A 21,008-nucleotide genomic window follows, 5' to 3' on the forward strand; every position below is an offset into this window, starting at 1 on the left:
TTGCCTAAGGGGGTGGGGGGTACCTGGCAGTGGGGGAGCAAGTGAAGCTGGGTGTGAGAGGCCACACCTCATAAGTGGGTTCATCCAGGGGCTGTCTAGTGCCAACTCCAGAAGGGGGAAACTGAGGCCCCAGGTCCCCCAACTAAAAATTATCTTTGCCCTGGGCGGGGTCCAACACCAGCCACTCCCCCTCCCTCACCCCCACCCCCACCCAGTCAACAGCAGAAGGCAGCTTCACACTGTTTATTGTGACTCCCCACCAGCTGGGGACAAGGAGGAAGTGGGTACAGCAAGGATGGAGGTGTCCTGGCTGGCTTGGTATCAGCTGGGTGCAGGAGGAGGGAGGGCTCCAAGACTGCCCCCCAGCCCGAGGCCTGCCATTGTTGCTCCACTCTGACACTGGTCACAGCTGCAGGGCTGAGGCTGGCAGGGAAGGGGAAGGGGCTGGGGGTGGCACTAGGTGCCCCTTCCCCACCAGGCACTCAGGGCTTCACAGGGTAGATCAGGCGGGTGTGCTGGCGGGCACAAGTGGTACCATCCACCAGCACGAGGGGGTGCTGCGTGTAGTGCCAGACCATACTGGGCACACTGGGAAAGAGCTGTGTGTGTGTAGAGGGGAGGGGTGGTCAGGGGGGCCAGGCTGGGACCCCGAGCCCCTGGCATTGGGGGGTGCTCAGCATGGCCAGCCCCCACCCCTGTAGGATATCCCAGCCCCCACCCATTGGCACTGGGCGCAGCTCAGCTGGGCACCCACCTCTGGGCAGGTGTTGGTCCGGCCCAGGGCAAAGGGCCGGGGCCCTGGGATCAAACGCACAGGGATGTTGTAGACACGGGCACCCAGGAGCACAGCCAGGGTGTAGGGCTGAGGACCGCCACGCCCTGAGCGCCGCACAAGGTAGGCTCCATCCTGGGGGCAGAAGCAGGGGTCACCACCACCAGGGGGGCTGCTCCCCATTGGGTTTAGGGGAAACCGAAGCAGGCAGGCAACCAGGGGGCTAAAGGCAGCAGCTGAGTGGGAGAGAACCGAGAAGTCTTGGACCCTGCCCTCCCCCTCGCTCTAACCACTATGGCCCTCTTAGAGCTAGGGAGGGAACTCGGGCATTCCAGCCCCCCCACCCCACCCTGGAGCTAGGGAGAGGACCCAGGTGTCCTGATCCCCTAGTTTGTGTTCTAACCACTAGCCTGACCTGGAGCTAGGAAGTGAACCCAGGCACCTGGGCCTCACAGACTGCTCTGACTCTAAGCACCACACCCCATCCCCTTCCCAGAGCAGGGACAACCCAGACATCCCGGCTCCCTAGTCCCCGGGGTTAACCCAACCCTGCTGGATCCCAGCCCCCCTCCAAGCAGGGGAGAGAACCAGGTGTCCAGGGTGGGAGGGGTACCTTATTGGCATACAGCAAGGCAGTCTCAGCTGTTTGCCGGTCACAGCTTCCTGCATACCAGGGCTGGGCACAGAGCTCGGGGTCCTGTGGGCATGGGAGGGGAGGGTCAGGGCAACCCCGCCCTCCCCCCAGCTCCCCCCAGCCAATCTCTGCATGCCCAAAAATATCCCCTCTGCCTGGCACTTACCCCTGGTGGGAGGATCAGACACCTGAGAGACCCCCATTGCCTTAGGGTGGAGTACTTACCTCCATGGGGGGCTCACTCCCCTCAAGGCAGCAGGGGGCTGGAAGAGACAGGACACAAGGTTATTGGGGGGCTGCGAGTTGGGAATGAGGGGCACTGGCAGGGCTGGGGAACATGGGGGGCACTCACCTGGGGTAGGCTGGAACTGCACGTAGGTTGCATCCTCAAGAGGCTCCTCCTGGAACGAGCCCTGATTATCAGTGGGCAGGGTGGTCCCAGCTGCCACATGCCATCCACTCCCCCCTAGCTGGGTGCTCCCTGCCCAGACCTGGGGGTGGGGGTGGCTATCTCCAAACCTGGATGCCTGCGTTTTCTCCCCAAGGCTCCCAGGTTCTCCCCCAGTTCTAGGTGCCATGTTCCTCAGTTTCCCCATCGATAGAACAGAGCCAGCCCTGCTTAGGTACTGGGGGGAGGCGTCCCTGCCCATATGGGCAGCATGGAGGCTCTGACCCACAGGAAAGAGGGGGATGTTACCTTGCGCTCCAAGGGGTCTGGGTTGGCACCTGCCGGCAAAGATGGCATGAATGGGACTGACTCTCTCAATAATTCCCACCACTCAAGAAGCCCCACCCTTTCATTGCCAACAGCTCCCCTCACCCCCTGTTCTCCCCTGTGACTGCCCACCTACCTCTGAGCATAGCCGGGCCCAGCGTGGGCAGGGAGCTGCGGCGGGTAGAGGAGGGCATGGCCCCCCACCCCTTAACTTCCTCCTCCTCTTCCTCGGTGGTAGGCGCCAGGCTCAGCTGTGACAGGAGCTGCAGGCACAGCAGGTACCTGTCAACCACCCATCCACAGCCCCTGACATAGAGGGGCCAGAGGTAGGCGAGGGAGAGGGCATGGACTCACCCTGGCCGGAGGCAGGCAGGGGGCAGGCGCCGAACTGCGCCGTGCCTGGGTATGGTCTGTGAACAGCAAAGAGGTTGGGGAGTGCCCCCAGCTCCCCAGGTCTGCCCTGCCAAGCCCACAGACTGCCTGCCTCCATGTCCCCTGCCCCTGTCACCTCCTGCATCCGTGGCCCCTAGTGCCTCCTTCTCCCCTGGCCCCCATGCTCCATAGTGCCTCCTCCCCCCATTCCCCCTTGTGCCTCCTGACCCCCTCACTCCCTGTCTCCATGCCCCCAGTGCCCCTCCTTGACCCACATCACCCCCTTACCCAGGTAGGTGCCCTCAGGCGGCAGCTGTGCCTGGGCAGGTGCCACCCAGCGGAGCAGCCCTTCGCAGGGGGGCACCTCATACATGTCTTCCTCATCAGAGGCCAGTAGCTCCTCACCACACTGTTGGTGAGGGTAGAACATGCTGCTGGGAACTGTCCAGTGGAGGGGCAGGGCCTCAGGACCAAGGGGGGGACCAATGTGAATGGGCAGGGCCTTAGGGTTTGAAGGGACATGGCTAGGGAGAATAGGGGAGGCATCAGGTGGCCAAGGGGTGGGGCTAGGGGAATGGATGGGGCTTCGGGGTGCCTATGGGATAGGGCCAAAGGGGGTGGGGCAGTGTCTCAGAGGGCTGTAGGGAGGACGAAGGAGGTAGGGCCTGAAGTGGGAGGGGACCTTACTTTGGGCCACAGGTGAGCAGGTCCAAGTGGCCCAGGGGCGGGCTCAGAGTGAATGGGGCATTTGTGGGGTACCAGGGTAGGGCGAGGTGGGCAGAGGGTGGGGCAGTACTTACCAGGTGCTCCCAGGTGTCTGTAACACAGGCAGGTGCCCAGGTGAGGCTGTGCCCCCTTGCCCACCCCAGGGCATGCTGGGAATCTGGCTGCCCTAGGTCATGCTAGGATGGGGACACGCAGGACCCAGCCCCCTCTCCCTAGGCCCCTGGCACCTACCTGGTCGCTTGCGGGGGGGGGCGGGGGCGGGGGCCGAGACCTGTGGGCAGGGCACACAGCAGCACCCTGTGAGCACCTGCCCCCCTGGACACTACCCCCACCCCTTTGCCTGCCCCCTGCCACCCATGAGAAGGCATCCGGGTGGTTACTTACAGGCTCCGGGGCACACCAGGCAGGCTCTGCAAGGAAGCACAGGCTATCACAGGCTCCCCAAGGAGCTCCAGCCCCCCCAGAGGAAGCAGGCACCCCTAGCGCCCCAGTGTAAGGGCAGGAGTGAGGGGTACCTGGCACCCCTCAGCCTGGCACTCACCATCCCAGCACTGCTGTGCCAGCAATGCTGGCTCCAGTCTGGCACCACCCTGCTTTGTGCTGGGATTTGCATGGGCAGGAGGAAGGGGTGGGGGGCACCTCCCTGCCCCCTGCTGCCATCCCCAGGTGCAGGGGTCATGTAACATTCCTATGCAAATGAGCTGCTTTGCATACACATTCAACCACGCCCCATTGCCCCTGCCCTGTCCCAGCTAGGGCTGACCACGCCCCTCTAGATCTGGCTATGCCTCCTGGTCCAGTTTAGTCCCACCCCCAGCCCCTGGGCCTGAGCTGCCTGTACTTCCTACCATATAGTAACTCTCCAGCCCAGTGCCCACCCCCCTACCCACAATCCCTCGCAGGCCTCCCCTGATATCACCCTCTACTATCTACAGCCTCCTGCAGGCTTCTTCCCCCCACTCACAGCTACCCACAGTCCCCTGAGGGCCTCTCCCCAGGGTCTGTACTGCCTCCACACTACCCACAATCCTTTGTAAGCCTCTGCCCAGTTCCCCCATTACCCACAATCCCCTGAGAGCCTCTTCCCAGCCCCACCCATGGCTCTGGTGCCCCCCAAGCGGCGGCGGAAGCAGGTGCCTGCGGGGGCCAAGGGCCAGGCTGAGGTGGAGGGGGCCCTAGGGGGGCTGGTGCTGTGCCTGGTGCAGCGGCGCATGGGGGCTTCACGTTGTGCCTTCCTCACCCGCCTGGCCCGGGCTCAGGGGTTCCGTGTGGATGGGCCCCGCAGGTGAGAGCTTCCCTGGGAATCTGCTGCAGGGCACTGCCAGGGGCTGTGGTTCAGGAGTGAGGGGCACTGGCACGGCTGGGGGCAGGAGCTGTGGGTTGCGGGGGGAGGTCCCCGATACTAACCCCCCAGGTACCGTCTCCCAGTGCAGCATTGACCCACGTGGTGGCTGAGCAGCTGACAGGAGATGAGGCAGCTGCGTGGCTGGCACGGGAGCGTGGAGGTGTTGGGGGTCCCAGCCCCCACCCAGCCATGTTGGACCTGAGCTGGCTAACTGAGAGTATCAGTGCTGGGCAGCCTGTGCCCATTGAGCCACGGCATCGCCTCCAGGTGAGCAGTTGTTATTGAAGGCTTTGGGGGGCTGAGGATCCCCCCATGCCAGGCACTGACTGTCACCTTCTTGTCCCCCAGGTAACAACGACTGTGGAGCCCAGCCTGCAGGTAGCGCCTTATGCCTGTCAGCGCCGCACCCCCCTGGACCACCCCCACTCTGCCCTGGTGGTATGGATACACTGGTCACCTGGATGCCTGGGTTCTCCCCAGCCCTGGGGGTGGAGGGGAGTCTGGGAGCCTGGATGCTGGGTTCTCCCCAGGTCCCTTGGGTAGCAAGCAGGTGGGAGTGGGTGTCAGCTACTGGGGGGAGAGGGGAGCATGCGGCAGTCTTCACTGCCCCCTGGTGGCTGCTCCTGGTACCATGGTAGCTCCTCTGCAGATGGCACTGGAGACTCTGGCAGAAGCTGCCCTATTTGAGGGTGAAGAGGCACGAGGCTTGGCATTCACCCGCGCTGCCTCCGTACTGCGCTGCCTGCCTCGGGCCCTGCGGGGTACACATGAGCTCAGTGGCCTGCCTGGCATCGGGGCACACTCCCACCGTGTCCTTCAGGTACCTTTCCAGCCCTGGTGGTGCCCCTCACTCCCAGCCTGTAGCTCCTTGCCCCCCACCAGCCTGTCCAGTGTTCCCATTCCTGACTCAGCCCTTCACTCTCAACCTGCAACCCTCTGCCCCCATCCCTCAGCTGTGCTGTTGCCCCTCACTTCTGACCCACAGCTGCCTGCCCCCTGTAGCCTGGCTGCTGCCCCTAACTCCTGACCCACAGCCCCCTGCCCTCCCAGCCCAGTCGGTGCCATGCTAGCTCCTGAGCCCCCAGAAGCACCCCCTCCTGAGCAGGCCAGTTGAACATTTGGCCACTGGAGGGCAGCAGCGGGCACAGCCAGCTTCCACAAACCCTGACAGTGCCCCTCACTCCCAACCCGCAGCCCCCTGCCCCCCTCAGCCCCAGGTACCCCTCACTCCCAATGTGCAGCACTTGCCCTGCTAAAACTGAGCTTGGGGCTGTGTCTCCCGGGCAGGAAGTGCTGGAGGATGGGGTCTGTGTGGAGGTGGAGACAGTGAAACAATCAGAGCGATACCAGACCATGAAGGTATAGGGGTCAGCAAGAGATGGACTTGGGCTGGGGGTTGTAGGCCTGGAATGAGGGGCACCGGCAGGGCTGGGGGGGGCGGGCAGAGAAGCAGGGGGCTGCAGGTTGGGAGTGAGGGGCAGAGTGGGGCTGGCCAGAACAGTGCCTACTACTGCCCTCTCCTGGCTCTTTGTAGATCTGTCTGTGCCTGCTCCATTGTGGCTTCTCTGAGGGGCAGTAGCTAGTTTCTTGCCCTGTCTCACTGCCTTCCCTTCCTCCCCAGCTGTTCACCCAGATCTTTGGGGTTGGGGTCCGGACAGCTGACCGCTGGTACCGGGAGGGGCTGCGGTCACTGGGGGACCTGCGGTCGCATGGGACCCGGCTGACCAGGGAGCAGCAGGCAGGTGAGACGGGGGCAAGCAGGGAGCTGCATGTCAAAGGGCACCAGCAGAGCTATGGGGAAGTGGGCAGGGGCAATGGGTCAGGAGTGAGGGGCACAGTTGGGCGTGGTCTCAGCAGTATCCCCCACAGGTGTGCAGTACTTTGAGGACCTGGCGGTACCTGTGGGCCAGGCCGAAGCCGAGAGCCTGGTGTGCCTGGTGCTGGATGCTACTGCTCACCTGCTGCCCAATGCCTCTGTCACACTGGCTGGGGGCTTCCGAAGGTAACTGTCCCCCTCCCCCTGAGGCCTGGCCCTGCTCCTAAGCAGCAGCAGGCTGGGCCCCCTTCCTTTGATCCACCCCCTCTGCTGCAGAGGCAAGCCCTGTGGCCATGACGTGGACCTGCTGCTGTCACACCCCGAGGAAGGCCGTGAGGTGGGACTGCTGGGCTCTCTTGTTGCCTGGTTGGGGGAGCAGGTGAGTGGGGCCTCATTGGGCAGGGGCAGCTGACTGGCTAGGCTGCAGGGAAGGGGTGGGACTTGAGAGGACCTCATGTTGGGGAGTGGGATCTAGTAGTTACAGGGCAGAGGGAGCCCAGACAGCTGGGTTCTCTGCCCACCCCATCTCTCCCTACACCCAGGATCTCCTGCTGTACCAGCACAGCAGCTACTCCACCGCAGCAGAGGCCTCATCCAGCTGTAGGGCCCTGGACCGCTTTGATCGCTGCTTCACCATCCTGCGCCTGGTGCTGCCCACAGCAGGCACCAGGGTGCGGGCCTGGCGGGCTGTGCGTCTGGACCTGGTTGTGGTTCCCCACAGCCAGCTGCCCTTTGCTCTGCTTGGTTGGACTGGCTCCCGTGTAAGTGCCCCAGATGGTGGATGGGGTGTCTAGGTCAGCCCTTGGGGTTCCAGGTCACTGGTACATGCTGGGTGTAGTGCAGCCCAGCTCAGATCGCTCCAGCCTCCTGGAGGGTTGCCTGTCTTGGCTTCTAGGTTATTTGTCCCAGATCATCCTGGGATACCTTGCAGTGGGTTTTAGATCACTCCATTCTTCCAGGGATCTGTATGTCCTGGGCTAGTGCCCTCCAGTTGCAGGTCATGGCTGGGACACCTAACAGTTGGGTTCAAGATCACTCCATCCTCCCAGGTGGCTGCACATCCTGGGGTCTCAGTCAGGACTCATTCCAGATCAACAGCGGGTTCTAGGTCACTTCATGCTCCTGCTTGGCTGCATGCCCAGTTCTAGATCAGGGCTCTCATTCTAGATCACAGCTAGGACATCTTACAGTGGAATCTAGCTCCTTGCCGCATGTTCTAGGTGGGGGAACCCTATGGTCCTGTATCAGAGCACTAAGACCTTTATGGCAGGGTTCTAGATGCCTGGAACCCAGAGGGGTTGAGGAGCATCACCCTGCTACATGCTGCAGTAGGTTCTAGGTCCACTCTTGGTCATGTGGTGCAGGATGTTCTAGATCTGTGGTCTAGTCTAGAGACTGGTGCTAGGTTCTAGGTCTCAGTCAGCCCTTTTTACCCAGGTTGAGGGGGGCCCTGGGGGATGCAGCTATATATTGATATGAGGCCACCAGGGAGTGGGGTTGGATCTGTCTGACCCACGTCCCTGCCTCCTGCAGCACTAACTGCCCCCCCACTTCCCCCTAGCACTTTGAGCGGGAGCTACGGCGCTTTGCCCGGCATGAGCGGGAGATGGTACTCAATAGCCATGGGCTCTATGATATGCGGCAGGTACAGCTGCAGGGCATCATGGGATGCTGGATAAGGGCTCAGGGTCCCAGCATGGCTATGGGAGGGTCCCCTGGTGCATGCTGGAGTAGGGCAGGGCTCTGAGGTGGTGCCAAGCTATGGGGATGACCCTGTGCACTATGGGATGCTGCAGGGCTGGGAGGTGCCCTAGTGCACTGTGGGATGCTGAAGGGCTGTGAGGGGTGCCCTGTTGGACTATGGGGAAAGGTGGAAGGAGTGCCTCAGTGGACAGTGGGGTGCCAAAGCATGACCACAACTATTTTACCTGGGTTCTGGGGCAATGTTTGGGTGTGAGGTTGGCCATGTGCATTGTAGGATGTGGGGGGGAGGAGTCTGGTTTTGCCCCACCCCACCCCACCCCACCTTGTCCCCACAGGGCACCTTCCTACTAGCAAGCTCGGAGGAGGAGATCTTCCAGCACCTGGGCCTGGACTACATTCCCCCCACCCTCCGCAATGCCTGACCTCACCCCTGACAAATAAACCCCCTGACCCTCATGACTTGCATCTGATGCTGATTTGAACTGGGCCCTGCTACGGCTGGAGGCAGTCTCAGGATGCTCCCCACAGTGGGCAGAGCCTGTTGGGGCTCACCCCTCATACCCTAGGGGGCAGAGCCTCTCGGAGCTGGGTACACTCTCAGGCAGGAGCTGATGCCCTTAAGCCCTGGCATCAAGCCCCAGACACTGTGCTCAAGGGAGACCAGGACCTGGCTTATGTCCAGCTCAGGGCCATGGAGGGTGGCTACCCCATACCACCCTGGTGTTTGCCCCACCAGTGGGTACCAAGCCCCAAGCAGGGGCAGGGATGCATCAGTGCTACACCCAGCCACAGTGCCAGTGTCTCCAGCACATGCCAGTCAGGGATCCCCTGCCCTTGCCTGTCAACCTGGGCACTGCCTGCCCAAGGGGCTCACCTGGAGGGATGCCTAGTTTCACCCCCCTCTCCCATGCGTGTCACTATAGACCTATCGATGGGGAACTAGGTTGCCCCCAGTCCCCATCACAGCCTTGAGGGGTGCCCACTGTGGTTGGCAAGACCCAGTGGGCACAACCCCATTGCACCCCAACATCACACGCCCAGACAGATATTGTAGAAAACGCTTTATCAGGTCCTTTTTTTTTGTCTGTATAAAACACACGGGAGAAACCTAAGCCAATCAACACGCCAATTGCTGCCACGTGACAGGGAACAGGAGGGTGGGGGGGTTCTTTCTGTCTAGAGGACATACAAAGGTTTAGCTCACGTCTATGGGCGCTCGTCTATGCTCTTCCGGTTACCTAGCTTGTTTAAAAAAAGATTCCACATGTCCCCAGATTTCATCCGGCCCAGGTCCATACAGTACAACGACAGAGAGGGCGAGGGCGGCAGCGGCAGTGCCCCCCCTACGCAGTCTTCTGCTGACCCTTCTTTCCGATCAGAGACTTGTGGATGTGTGGGATGACGCCTGCAGACACAGTGGGGGTAAACAGGGGGCTGGGGGAAGCCATGGGGCCCTAGGGTGGCCTCATGTACTCCCCACTCCCTCCCTTCGTGGGTCCGGTTGCATTGGAGGAGGAGAGCTATAGAGCTGGTAGATACAGGAGATTGGTGCTGCCAAGCTTCCAGACCCTCATGCCAACCAATCCTAGTGTGTAGAGGGCCAGGTCAGGCCTTAGGGTCCAATCCCTGTCTGGGAGACCAGGAGGGGGCAGCACTGGGGTCCAATCCTGACACATAGGAGCAGGAGGGGGTGGCACCACAACTCCCTGGAGCCCAGTCCCAGTGCACAGGGGCAGAAGGGGGTCCCCCCCCAGGGAAAAATCCTTCTGTGAAAAGGCCAGGAGGGGGCAGCACCACAGCCCCCACAGACCAATCCCAGTGCACAGGGCAGCACTGGGACCTCATGAGACCAATCCTGTTGTACAGGGGAAGGAGGGGGTGGTGCTAGGGCCACCAGGGACCAATCCTTGTGTGGGTGGCTACAAGGTGGTGATGCAAGGGCCCAATCCTAGCACATAAGTGTGGGAAGGGTATGGCACCATGGCCCCAGCAGTAGATTCTGATGTGGGAGATGCGAGGGGGGGGGAATGCCATAGCCCCTGGGGACTAATCCTGGTGAGGGGGACTGAGAAGCAGGCAGCACTGGGCCTCTGGGGCCCAATCCCAGTGCTCATGGGTGGGAGGAGGTAGCCCCAGGATCCAATTCTGGCACACAGGGACAGGAAGGGATGGTGTCAGGGGCCCTGGGGCCTGATCTGGCAGGCGTCAGGCTCAGCTGTGACAGGAGCTGCAGGCACAGTGGGTGCCTGTCAGCCCCCCATCCACAGGCCCCTTAACATAGGGGGGCAGAGGCGGGTGAGGGAGGGGGAATGGACTCACCCTGGCAGGCAGGGGGCAGACTCCAGACTATGCCGTGCCTGGGCTTGGTGGCTCTCTGCCAAGGTCGAGCTGAAGCAGCACCAAGCCAAAGGCAACCCAAGATTGGCCCCATCTAGCCTGTGGCACCCTGCCCCCCCAACCTTATGGGCTACCTATACATACCTCCACCGGCAATGGTGGCTTTGATGAGAGAATCCAACTCTTCGTCCCCACGGATGGCGAGCTGCAAGTGGCGAGGGGTGATGCGCTTGACTTTGAGGTCCTTAGAGGCGTTGCCTGCCAACTCCAGCACCTGGCAAAGAGCAAGGGGCAGCCTGTTAGCAGCAAGCAAGCAGGGCAGGATATCTTGCCACCTGCTGCTGACCATGAGAGCTGCCAGAGACTGGCTCAAACTCTAGGGCAAGCCTGCCTTTTCTCCTGCATCATGTGGTGGCAGGGAGCTGAGCCTGGAAGGGAAGGGCACTGGAGATTCTCCACCCCTCTGTTAGTCTCCCCCTTGCAGCCTCCAGCACTGAAGGTCTCAGAAGTTCTGATCCAGAGGCCGTGCCCCTCACTCCTGTGCTCCAGACTGCCTTGTACCCCTTGGCTCCTGTTCCTTTGGGAATCTGGCTGGAGTCCCAACAATAAGCCCTGTTCCCCCACCTGAATTCCCCACAGGGGGCAACAGAACTGCTTCACGTTTGCTTCAGACTGTCAGTGTCATGGTGCCCTCATCTGGGGGAGACAACAACAGTCGACACCTCCTGACTTAATCTTTGCCAGCTCGAACTTTAGAAACCCTGATCCTGGCCCACTCAAGCCTAAACAGGCTTGACTGTTTATCTGTCCATCCCATTCTGTCTATCCATCTGCCTGTCCACCTCACGTTGTCCATCTACCCATCCACCCACCCACCTACCCCCCCCATGCATGTATCCATCCATCCACCTATGCACCCCACGTTATCCGTCTATCCATCTGTCCATCCCATGCTCCATCTATCCTCTCTCATTAGCCTCTTTAGTCTCTCCATTTGGTGGTCCCTCCCTAACACTCACCAACCTTGTTGCCTCTCTCTGGACTTTCTCTACTTCCATCTCCTTTTGGTGATGTTGTAACCAGACCCAGACCAAGGCACAGTCTTCGAGGTGTGGCCACCCCAGGGATTTACAAAGGGGCATAAAAATACTTTGTTGTGTTCACAACTCCATCATCCCCAACCTGTTGTTTGCCTTGGCAGCTGCTGAGCTGATGTTGACAGCTACCTGTCCAGATCTCTTTGCTGGGTAGTAACAGCTAAGAGACCATCTTAGCTGACCACCATTCACAATCGCCACCACAAACCTACTCTGAGAAACCCACCCAATGTCATCTCCACACCAATATAATCTGAAAGGCCCCTGATCTATACCAAGGCCCCGTGATAACTGGGCTCAGGACAGAGTGGTGAAACTAGAACGAGCTGCTTGAAAAAGCCAACAGTAATATGGCTTCCAAGAGGTCTCCAAGCCCAAACATTTGGACCAAACCAGAGACTTTCTATGTTAAAAGGGGGATTAGCCTAAAGGGCAGAGTGTTTGCTTGGGGCGGGGGGAGGGAGGGGAAGTGATACCCACAAATCTCCAATGTTCTACTGCATCCAGTTCTGGACCACATGCTTCAGGAAAGATGAAGGCAGGTTGGAAAGCCCAGAGCAGACCAATAATCAATGGGGCAAGACCTGGGAAGCAAACTTATAGGGTATATGCTGACAGAGAAAGTGTGATTTAGTCTAGAGAAGACTATGAGTGGGTTTGATCACAGGCTTCACAGCCCTGGAGAGCTTTTGTAGAAGATGAAGATGGGTCTGCAGCTGTAAGGGACAGGACTAGGAGCAACACCCTCAAGCTGCAGCAGGGGAAGTTGAGGCTGTGGATGAGGAACTTTCTGACTATGACGGGGGTCCAGTATTGGAACAGGCTGCCCGGGGAGCAGATTATCAACTCCTGGAAGTTTCCAAAAGCAGATGCTTGGTTGAGAGGGTTTAGTTTTGCTAAGCAAAAGGAACAAGCCTCTGTGGTCACAGCCTGCCTGGCTTGTAAATGGCTATGAATATATTCAAATATATCATTTCCAATGGGTTTCCAAGCTGCACTCTGCCCCCGGCTCCCAGCTGCTCCGAGCCAACCCATTGGCTGGTTTGACTGCTTCCAAATACACTGATGCAGCCCAAATGCTCTTTCCCCAGAGGGTGCTGTGATGGCAAGAAGGGCTGAGCTGTGCCCCACGGAACTGCCTAACACCAGAAGCCTGCCCCGTGCCCTTCAGAACCTACCTCAGCGGTGAGATACTCGAGGATAGCAGCGCTGTACACAGCAGCCGTGGCACCCACTCGCCCGTGGCTTGTGGTGCGGGTCTTCAAGTGTCTGTGGATCCGGCCCACTGGGAACTGAAGCAGACAACTCATTAAGCACTGGAGAACAAAGCCAAAGGCGTGGCGCTAACATTCGTTAATGGGGAGGGGGGAAGGAAAGAAACACCAAAGGGATAAAGATTTCCTGCAGCAGAATGCTGAATGCAAATGCATGCAGATAAAGGTGTATGCTTCAGTTCAGTGAAGCCACAGGCTCTTACACCTATGAACTTGATTCAACATGTCTGTGGAACAGAGCCCCAGAGGAGTTATGAACTCTCCATCACTGGAAGTGTTCAAGGAGAACAGTCACAGGTTGTGGTGAACTAAGTAAGCATAGCTAGGCCTATGCACAGGGGAGCTGGAGACTCATCACTGGTGGGGGTCAAGGAAAGGCTGGGCAGCCAGTAGGTGATCTAGGTGTAGTGATGCCTGTGTTCTACTAAGGGGCTTTCCCACACTTTGCTGGTCACTGTATGGAGGTGGGAGGGAATTAAACCACCCCCACAACCTGCTACATGACAGAAGGCCTCTCCCTCAGAGGCACTGGGTGCTGCCTACAGCCCAGGCTGGGGACGGTGACCGGACTATGCCAATGGTCCTGCTGGAACCCAACCTGGAGGGTCCTGGACAGACACTGCATTCAGGTCAGGAAGGAACTTTCCGCCCCCTGCGCTCAGAACAGTAGAGACTCAGGCAGGGCGTTGGCCTAGCTGTAACCTGTTTGTGATTCTGGGACAGACTAAACTTGCCCCCAGCATGCAAAAGCTGAGGGTTTAGCTTTCGCTCTAACTCCACCTGATGCGACTTGCTAATTCCTGGGTGCTACACCAGAGGCATCATGGGGAAAGTGTGATTTCTACGCTATCCAGTCACCCTACTACCACAGGGTAATTACACGGCAATACCCAGCAAGCTATTTTCAAGGAGTGGTGTCATTTTTAACTCGTGGGATGGTCAGAGGAGCAGGAAGGAAAGCAGGATGAAGTGAGTCATGGGAAAACTTTGGCATCTGCTTTTACAGCTGGAAAGTGAGGTTTCAGCATGGAGGACCCTTCTCCTAATTCTATTTCCCAGGAACTGGCACTTTAGAAGATCAGGCATTTAGAAGGGGGAAGTGGAAGCTGATGGAAGCTAGCAACCACTGGGTGTCACATTACCTGCAGTCCAGCTCGTTGTGAGCGAGACACCGCCTTTGCCTTGGCCTTCCCGCTGTCTTTTCCAGCCTTGCCGCCAGCCTGCTCAAGACAAAAGAGCAAGAATCAAGATGCTCAACGCCACATGTGACATGCAGGGAGGGGGAAATGCCATGGCAATTCCCCTTGCTGGCACCATTACATCTGAGTGCCCAAAGGGCCTAGCCTCATTTCTTCACACCTGGAACCCATATACCTACAACACACAAAATGCAGGAGAAATCCATCAAAGTCCACCTTTGGCATGCAGTAGTCATGGAAGAAATGCTTCTAGAAAGGACTCATTGCTGATACTATATGTATTCAGAGCTCTCTATGCTGCAATGTGGGAATGCAAGGACAGGACCGTTTCCAAGCACAGGTGCAAGAAGCCATGACCCAAACTGCCCCCTCCTCCTTAAGGTGACTTCCAAGTCAGGCACAATTGGGCAGGATGTAGGTACAGCAGCTGCTCTAGCTTTGCATGGGCTAATGTTTTTCACAGCCACCTGAAATAGTGTAGATGAGTTCCACCTGCTTCTTTGCCAAAGACCTCTTCCCTGAACTGGTTAATGCATCTGAAGGCCCCAATCCCTGCCTGATTTTCTACCTCCCTTGGACTGCAGCCATCATTTATGCTCCCCAAACCTCACGCCAAATGGAAGTGAACACTGATAAAGTGCCAAAGGCTTGGACATAGCCCTGCTCCTTAAAGTCCATGGTCGAGACACACCTTGTACAGTGCTTAGCATCATCACAAATGAACCCATGAAGCTAACTTTCCAGCCTAAATCACCAATGTTAGGCCACTTTTGCCTTTGCAGGGGGTGGGAGAGCTTTCAGGCCCATGTGTTCTTTGAGGGTACTGGGATATTTTGTATTGCCAGCAGCCACCTACTGGTGCCATGGTTTTGCAAGAGGTGGGTTTGGGCAATGAGCTACTTGCACAGCTACAACTGAGACTGCATTAGCTCTCACTGCCCCAACTGAGAAATCCTAGAGAAGCATAGAGCAATAAGCAGGGCTGTCTTCACGCTGGTTTCTTAGGGGCTGGCAGGGGATAGAGAACACTGAATAGGGCAAAACCAATGGAGAAATCCCTGCCAAAGCATCAGGCTTTGCACAGGCATCATCAAAACTTTCCTACCCAGCAACTTCTGGGTCCTTTCCCTAGGATCACTATCATCTCCCCTCCCCGCTCCTCACCATTGTGCCTGGTCAGTAGCAGCCTCAAGGCCAAACATACCAAGCAAAAAGAGTTGAGTGAAACACAAAATTGCCGTAGGGGCAGCTAATAACCGACTGCAGTTTCCAAGTAGGAAACTCGACATTCACAGGCTTAAATAGCCAAGGGCCCAGGCTCAAAGCATTCTGAACGAATCGCTTTGCAGAGCTGGCCCCAGATCTCCCCTGCTGCCACTGCACTCCCTTGCATCCCAGAAGGCTGGAAGCTCAGTTCAAGAGCATATTCTCTGAAGTGACTGCAGCAATTCCAGGAGGTTGGAGATCCCAGCAGGCACACTTCACAACAAGACCTGTTTGGGCTCCTTCCAAGAGAGAAACCGTGGCCAGCTTATTCCACCAGACCCTAGGGAGTGCCTTTGAGGAAGAGAGTGACCTATGGAAAAGACCACAACTCCATCCAGGCTTCACTGAAAGCCAAACTGACAGGTGGCTTCTTGAAGAAGGATGCTAGAAGTAGATCCGGAACAAGTCTCCTGACAATCTGCAATGCCTCTTCTGAAGGGGAAAGAAACCCCCAAAGGCAAAAGAGAGATTCTACCAAGGAAAGAGCAAAGAGGTCTCAGCACTCCAAGGGAAATGTCAGCTAGAAAGCAAATTGCAGAAGTTGTTTGTTCTGTCAACAGAGCTGTTCAAACGCACCTGGAATGCACTTGAAATAGGGCAGTACAATCAACCTCTCTTTTCAGAGCAGCAGGGGATGGGGCACACCAGGGTGGTGGCAGAGCTGGCCATGGAGACTCAGCTGCCCTGTCCTACATACTGGACTGTCCGACCTCAGTCCCTTCAATTAAAAACACCTTGTGGTGTGGAACAGGGATCTCTGCAAACTTACCACAGACATGGCAATGCCTTCACTCGGGGTCTTCTGGTGGAAGTGCCGTCAATGCCAGACCCCCCAAGTCTGCACTGCTTCAAATAGCCTTCTGCCTATGCATTTTAGGATATAAAGTATAAGGGAGGCTCACTAAATACATGTGCCAGGCTGGAGCCAAACTATAAATGATTTGGTGAAGTACTGAGCCCTACTTGGAAGAGCTGATCTTAGCCCTTAAAGAGTGACAAATAAAAACTAAAGGGTCATTAGGACACTTTCAAAGCCTCCAACATGACTACACGGCAACTGTTTCTCACTTACCGCTTCCACTTTGATATCACGTTATAACCAGAACTTTGAGAAAAGCTCGGTCTCCATGCAGCCTCAGAGCTCTGACAGCATTTGCCTTGGCACTACTCGCTGCATGCATTAAGAGTGGCTTCTCACTGTTTGAGGCCTGGCATTTAAACCAACCCCATGCCACCAAAATGTAAGAGGTCACCAGCCACTGGCAGCATCCAAGTGCACATGAGATGGACAGCAGATGTTTGGGACGTCTAAAGGTAATTGTTTGCAAACTAAACTGGGATACGGAGGGGCTGCAGATGCAAACACCTCAGCAAGGCCCAGCCCTCTACTGAACAGAAAAAACAAGGATCTGAGTAGAGTCTCTGGCTACAGCACAGGGGTGCTTCACTAGGAAACACAGAGTACAAGTTACTAACTGATCAATAACCAACAGCAGGTCCTAATCACTCAGGAAACTCTACATTCACAGGCTTTGACAGCCACCTGGCCAAGCCCTAGACAAGAGACATGACCATCTGTGACTCTCACAGGAACTTGACAGGGCAACCCATAGCCAGGAACAGCTAGCAGGGGCATGTGGGATGCAACTATTCTAGGCCACCATGCCTGGGGGGACTGGGCAGCTAAATCGGGCACTAACAGTAATATAGGACATCCAAATACAGCTTCCCTACAGAACCAGGTGCTAAAAGTAATCCAAGTCATTAACTGCAGTTTCCCTATACAACTGGGTGCTGAAAGCAACATAAGATGTCAAATGCAGCTCTCCTACAGAACTGGAGTGCTTTATTGATTCGGAGTACCATTTAATATCACAACGTATTATTCACATGCTGCCAGGAGCCACAAGATATCCTGGAGTGCTGCTTTTTTAATCCCAAGCTCCCATTTTACCCCTAGTTCTCACCGCTTGCTTTGGGGTTAGAAAAAATGCTGGTGCCTTGTACCTGCTGGTTGCCTATAGGGCCTGCTGGTGAGTTTTGCTCCCAGGGCTCCATTGGGTCTATAAGCAGCAAGCAAGCCCAGAAGCAGTCCAAACTAAACCCTTCTCCCCTATCCTGGCATTAGGAAGGCAGCTTGTTGGCTCTGGCTGCAGGCCAGAAACGCACACAGCCAGCTTCCTCCTGGGAGCTTTCTACAGCTCCTAGCAGGCAACTCCCTGCTTGTCTAAATACCCCACAACTGGGCTCTCTCACCAAGCCTGACTGCTCCCTCCAAGAGGCACAAATTGCCCTGTTACAGGCCCCACAAGGCAAGCATGCCCAAAATACAGCCTGCCTTGTCAAGATGCCTGCCATCGCTGAGAAATGATGCTTCTTCTGTTCTCCCAATGCAAGGAAGCAAGTGTGGTCGTGCCTTATGCTGGAAGCCCAAGGCCATGCACCAAAACGATGGCTAGAGCTGGCCCCCATCCCAAGTCCTATGCTTCTCCCTCCAGATTCTTGGGAACTTCACAGCAATGGGCTCCACATTGTACCAGACCTCAAGAGCTACCAGCAGTAAAACCCATGGTCACTTAGTCAGCTGAAACCAAAGCTAGTATTTCATACCTTGGAGCCAAGATATTTGGCTTCTCCTGTCTCTTAAATGCAAACACTGTCCTAGACTCAAGGAGCTTGCTACTGTTCACAAGAGCAGAACCCAGACACTTCCCTTACTCCACTGCTTACTTGCCTTCTGCCTTACAGCTCTTCTCACAGGATTCTGCACATACTAATCTACTCTTTTAAAACAAGTTACTATTTAAGAGCTGAAAATAACCAGAGATTCTAGGAAGTTCTTGGGAGATGCCACCCAATTCAAGGATTTAAAGAAATCACCTGAGAATTATTTCCAGCCAGTCTCACTTTCGAAGGCACATGGGAGAGCCAGCAAGCTCTTGGAGGAAATGCCTCAGTTAACTGGAGTTCTTTGAGGGTGCTGGCTAGCACGTGGACAGGAGGGAGCCAGCTGACATCATATATTTGAATCTGCTAAAGGCTTCTGCTAAAATCCCTCACCCAAGGCTTCTACCAACAACTGCTTTGTTGTGAGATTAGAGGGAAGGATCTCTCATGGGTCCAGAACTGGTTACAAGAGAGGAAGTAAAGGGGAAGGCTGAATGACTCAGGGACAAGACCTCAAAGTCAGCATCGAAAGCTCTTTCTACAAGCATCTGCTCAGGACAGTGGCCACTGAAAAAGTCATTGTGATGTTGGGCATCATTAAGAGAGGAACTAGAAAGCAAGTAGGAACCAGCTGGACAAATCCAAAACCTAGAGACCGAGGTTCTCTTCTGGTCCCATCACTCCAGAAGGATGAAGAACAATTAGAAGAGGGAGAAAGAAGGGAAACCAAAGGGATGGGGGAGGTGAAGAAGTTACTGGATTGGGAGACACTCACAAGACCTTTCAGTTTGGAAAGGAAAAGGATTAGTTAAGGATAAGATAGAGGGCTTGAAAATCATGGAAGGTGTGGACCAAGCATCTGGGGAGCTGTTGTTCATCATCACAACCCAGGGAACTAGCATGAGGCACCTACTAAAGTGAGCAGGAGATGGGTTTTGAGAGCGTGCTATTTTTTTTTTTTTTTTTTTACACAGTGTGTTGGTAACTTGTGGAATTCGCGGCCACAGGAGGTGGCCTTAAATGCAGAGCATCTAGCCAGGTCCAAGGCACTAGATGAATTAACAGAGAATAGACCTATTAACAGTTATTAAGCAAAGCAGCTTGAGATGTTTCCTCTAGCATCTTAGACCAGATGCTGGCAGGTGCTGCCAGGGAAGCAGCTCTCCATGTTCTCCACCCTGAGGCCACAGAGCCCAGCACCTCCTGCTGTTGGCCCACGTGACAGATGCCCCAGTGCCCAGCATTGGAGGCTCCCGATCTTGCCTTGCCGGATAGCGAAGCTTACTGAGGGTCCTAAAGGACCACCACATCTCTGCGCTGACACCTGCTGCCAGCTGGATGGCAACAGGATCACTTGGCAGCCCAGTGAGCAGGGACCACCCCCTGGCTGAGGGGAGGGGGCATGAGGGTTGGAAGGGAGCTCGAGAGGTTATTTCTAGTCTAACTCCACTCAAACCAGAACCAGTCCAATCTATCCCAATGTTTCTCAACCCATGGGTCATGACCCAAAAGTGGGCAGCAAGAACATATGGAAGCACAGCTCTTCCCTCGCAGGCTGGCAGAAATCCAGACTGCCAGGGGCTGCTTGGGGCCTTCCATGCCCACCCCCCATTGGGGGCAGCGGCTCGCGAGTGAGGGGCACTAGGCCAGGACTGCCCGTGGGACCTGGTACAAAAAAGGTTGAGAAACATTAATGTCAGAGGAGCCCTGTTGGGGGCCCACCAGCGGGAAGGAGCGAAGGGCCCCACGGGACAAGGTCATGGCCAGGACCGGGCCCGGGGAGCTCCACTGTCCGCGGCAGACGCGGTCCCACCACGATGCCCCGTGACCCCCCGCAGCGGGGCTGAGGCGGCAGCTAGGCGCGGCCTAGCCCCTAGACTGCAGGCCCGGGGCCGAGCGGAACCGAGAAGCCGCCCCACACCCGCCGCCCCCGCGCTCCTCACCATGGTGCCGCCGCCCGAGCCCCGGTCCCAATTCCGCCCTGGAGCCGCCTCACGGAGCCGCGAGACAATAACCCGCCCGAGCGCGAGGAGAGAGCCTGGCCTGCCGCGGCCGCCGCGGGCCAATCAACGCGCGCCATGCTGGTTTGAACCTCCCGCCCCAGCCAATCCCGTCGTGGCTTCTTAGGTACCGCTCCGCCCCTCGGCCCGTTTAACGGCTGTTTTTCCTTTGCACACGGCACACAGGGGCGGGGCCTCCAGAGGAGGGGAGGCGGCGCGCGCTGGAGAGAGCAGGAGGCGGAGCGGGGTAAGCTATGCAGCCTCTGGCCAATCACAGGGGCAATCCCCGGCAGTGCGGGGCGGGGCCGGCCGAGCGACAGCTTGCTCAGCCACTAGGGAGCAAGGAGGCTTTCCCGCCCATTCTGTCCAGCTCCCCCAACTTGTTTGTTGGCGAAGCTGGCGGGGAGGGGGTGAAAATGGCGGCGGCGCCGTGAGGGGGAAGCATTGCATGCCTCTGGCCGGGCACCCGCCGCGCCGCGCACACGCGGGGTTCCGAGTGCATCGCCTCCGCCTGGCCTGTGCCCTCACGGCCTGTGCGTGAAATGGTTTCTGTCTGCTTGGGGTCCCTGCTGCCTGCAGGCAGAGCCCAACTCCACAGAGAAATGATCTCCCCCCTCATTTGAGGGGCGTTGTATCTGGGGGTGCATGGTATGCACTTCATTACGGAATCAAAATGTATGTGCATACAACTGGCACACAGGTTGATGTGCTTAATTGTGGTACTGGAGTATAGGTGCATGAATATGGTACTTGACTGTACTCGCATACAAATAGCACACAAGTACTTAATTATCGTACCAGAGGGTATATGCATAAATATGGCCCACATATGGCATACACGTGTGTACCCTTAATTACAGTACTGGAGTGTACAGGCAGAAATATGGCAGACAAGTATATGCGAATAAGTGTGGTACTGGAGTGGATGTGAATAAATACAGTACAGATATGTAAGCCTATAAATATGACATGCATCAATATGGTAAAGGACTCTATGCACATAAATATGGTGTGTGCATAAATATGGTACTGGAATGTATGCACATAAAATGGTGTATGCATAAACATAGTACTGAGTGTATGC

At 56.9% G+C, this 21,008-nt stretch overlaps 3 protein-coding genes across 8 annotated transcripts in view; 1 reads left to right on the plus strand and 2 right to left on the minus strand.

Annotated features, from left to right (window-relative positions):
- POLM (DNA polymerase mu) overlaps nt 1-8,536 on the plus strand; it is a 16,372-nt gene extending 7,836 nt beyond the window's left edge. For 4 of the 6 annotated variants that reach the window (XM_019546008.1, XM_019546009.1, XM_019546007.1 and 1 more), the window contains 10 exons: nt 4,648-4,831; nt 4,913-5,002; nt 5,214-5,384; nt 5,852-5,923; nt 6,186-6,306; nt 6,434-6,566; nt 6,657-6,759; nt 6,923-7,141; nt 7,942-8,025; nt 8,420-8,536. In XM_019546008.1, the coding sequence (XP_019401553.1) occupies nt 4,648-4,831; nt 4,913-5,002; nt 5,214-5,384; nt 5,852-5,923; nt 6,186-6,306; nt 6,434-6,566; nt 6,657-6,759; nt 6,923-7,141; nt 7,942-8,025; nt 8,420-8,506 (1,264 nt within the window). In that variant the 3' untranslated portion in view covers nt 8,507-8,536. Of the gene's footprint in view, nt 1-4,129; nt 4,505-4,647; nt 4,832-4,912; nt 5,003-5,213; nt 5,385-5,851; nt 5,924-6,185; nt 6,307-6,433; nt 6,567-6,656; nt 6,760-6,922; nt 7,142-7,941; nt 8,026-8,419 lie in introns of those variants that run through there. The other 2 variants (XM_019546006.1, XM_019546011.1) reach the window with 2 other exon arrangements.
- SH2D6 (SH2 domain containing 6) lies at nt 229-1,667 on the minus strand. The gene is made up of 4 exons (XM_019546019.1): nt 1,632-1,667; nt 1,386-1,469; nt 755-907; nt 229-599 (listed from the first exon to the last, which is right to left on the minus strand). Exons 1-4 carry the CDS (start codon nt 1,635-1,637, stop codon nt 483-485), a joined length of 360 nt encoding a protein of 119 aa, XP_019401564.1. The 5' UTR covers nt 1,638-1,667; the 3' UTR covers nt 229-482.
- Nucleotides 8,537-9,149: 613 nt separating the features above from the next.
- LOC109317382 (histone H2A.V) lies at nt 9,150-19,993 on the minus strand. Its single transcript, XM_019546026.1, has 5 exons — nt 19,868-19,993; nt 13,935-14,012; nt 12,697-12,810; nt 10,566-10,695; nt 9,150-9,489 (listed from the first exon to the last, which is right to left on the minus strand). The coding sequence occupies exons 1-5, from the start codon at nt 19,868-19,870 to the stop codon at nt 9,428-9,430; spliced, it is 387 nt and encodes a 128-aa protein (XP_019401571.1). The 5' UTR covers nt 19,871-19,993; the 3' UTR covers nt 9,150-9,427.
- Nucleotides 19,994-21,008: the final 1,015 nt, after the last annotated feature.

Source organism: Crocodylus porosus, unplaced genomic scaffold, assembly GCF_001723895.1.
Source record: "Crocodylus porosus isolate Cpor-Errol unplaced genomic scaffold, CroPor_comp1, whole genome shotgun sequence".
Classification (NCBI taxonomy): domain Eukaryota; kingdom Metazoa; phylum Chordata; order Crocodylia; family Crocodylidae; genus Crocodylus; species Crocodylus porosus.

Excerpts from the sequence above, each read along its gene's own strand:
- SH2D6 (XM_019546019.1), bottom strand. Across the intron at positions 908-1,385 it reads CCTTGCTGTATGCCAATAAG|GATGGAGCCTACCTTGTGCG; the intron begins GTACCCCTCCCA and ends TTCTGCCCCCAG. Across the intron at positions 600-754 it reads GGACCAACACCTGCCCAGAG|CTCTTTCCCAGTGTGCCCAG; the intron begins GTGGGTGCCCAG and ends ACACACACACAG.
- LOC109317382 (XM_019546026.1), bottom strand. Across the intron at positions 12,811-13,934 it reads CACAACGAGCTGGACTGCAG|TTCCCAGTGGGCCGGATCCA; the intron begins GTAATGTGACAC and ends TGTCTGCTTCAG. Across the intron at positions 9,490-10,565 it reads AGCCACCATTGCCGGTGGAG|GCGTCATCCCACACATCCAC; the intron begins GTATGTATAGGT and ends CTGTGTCTGCAG.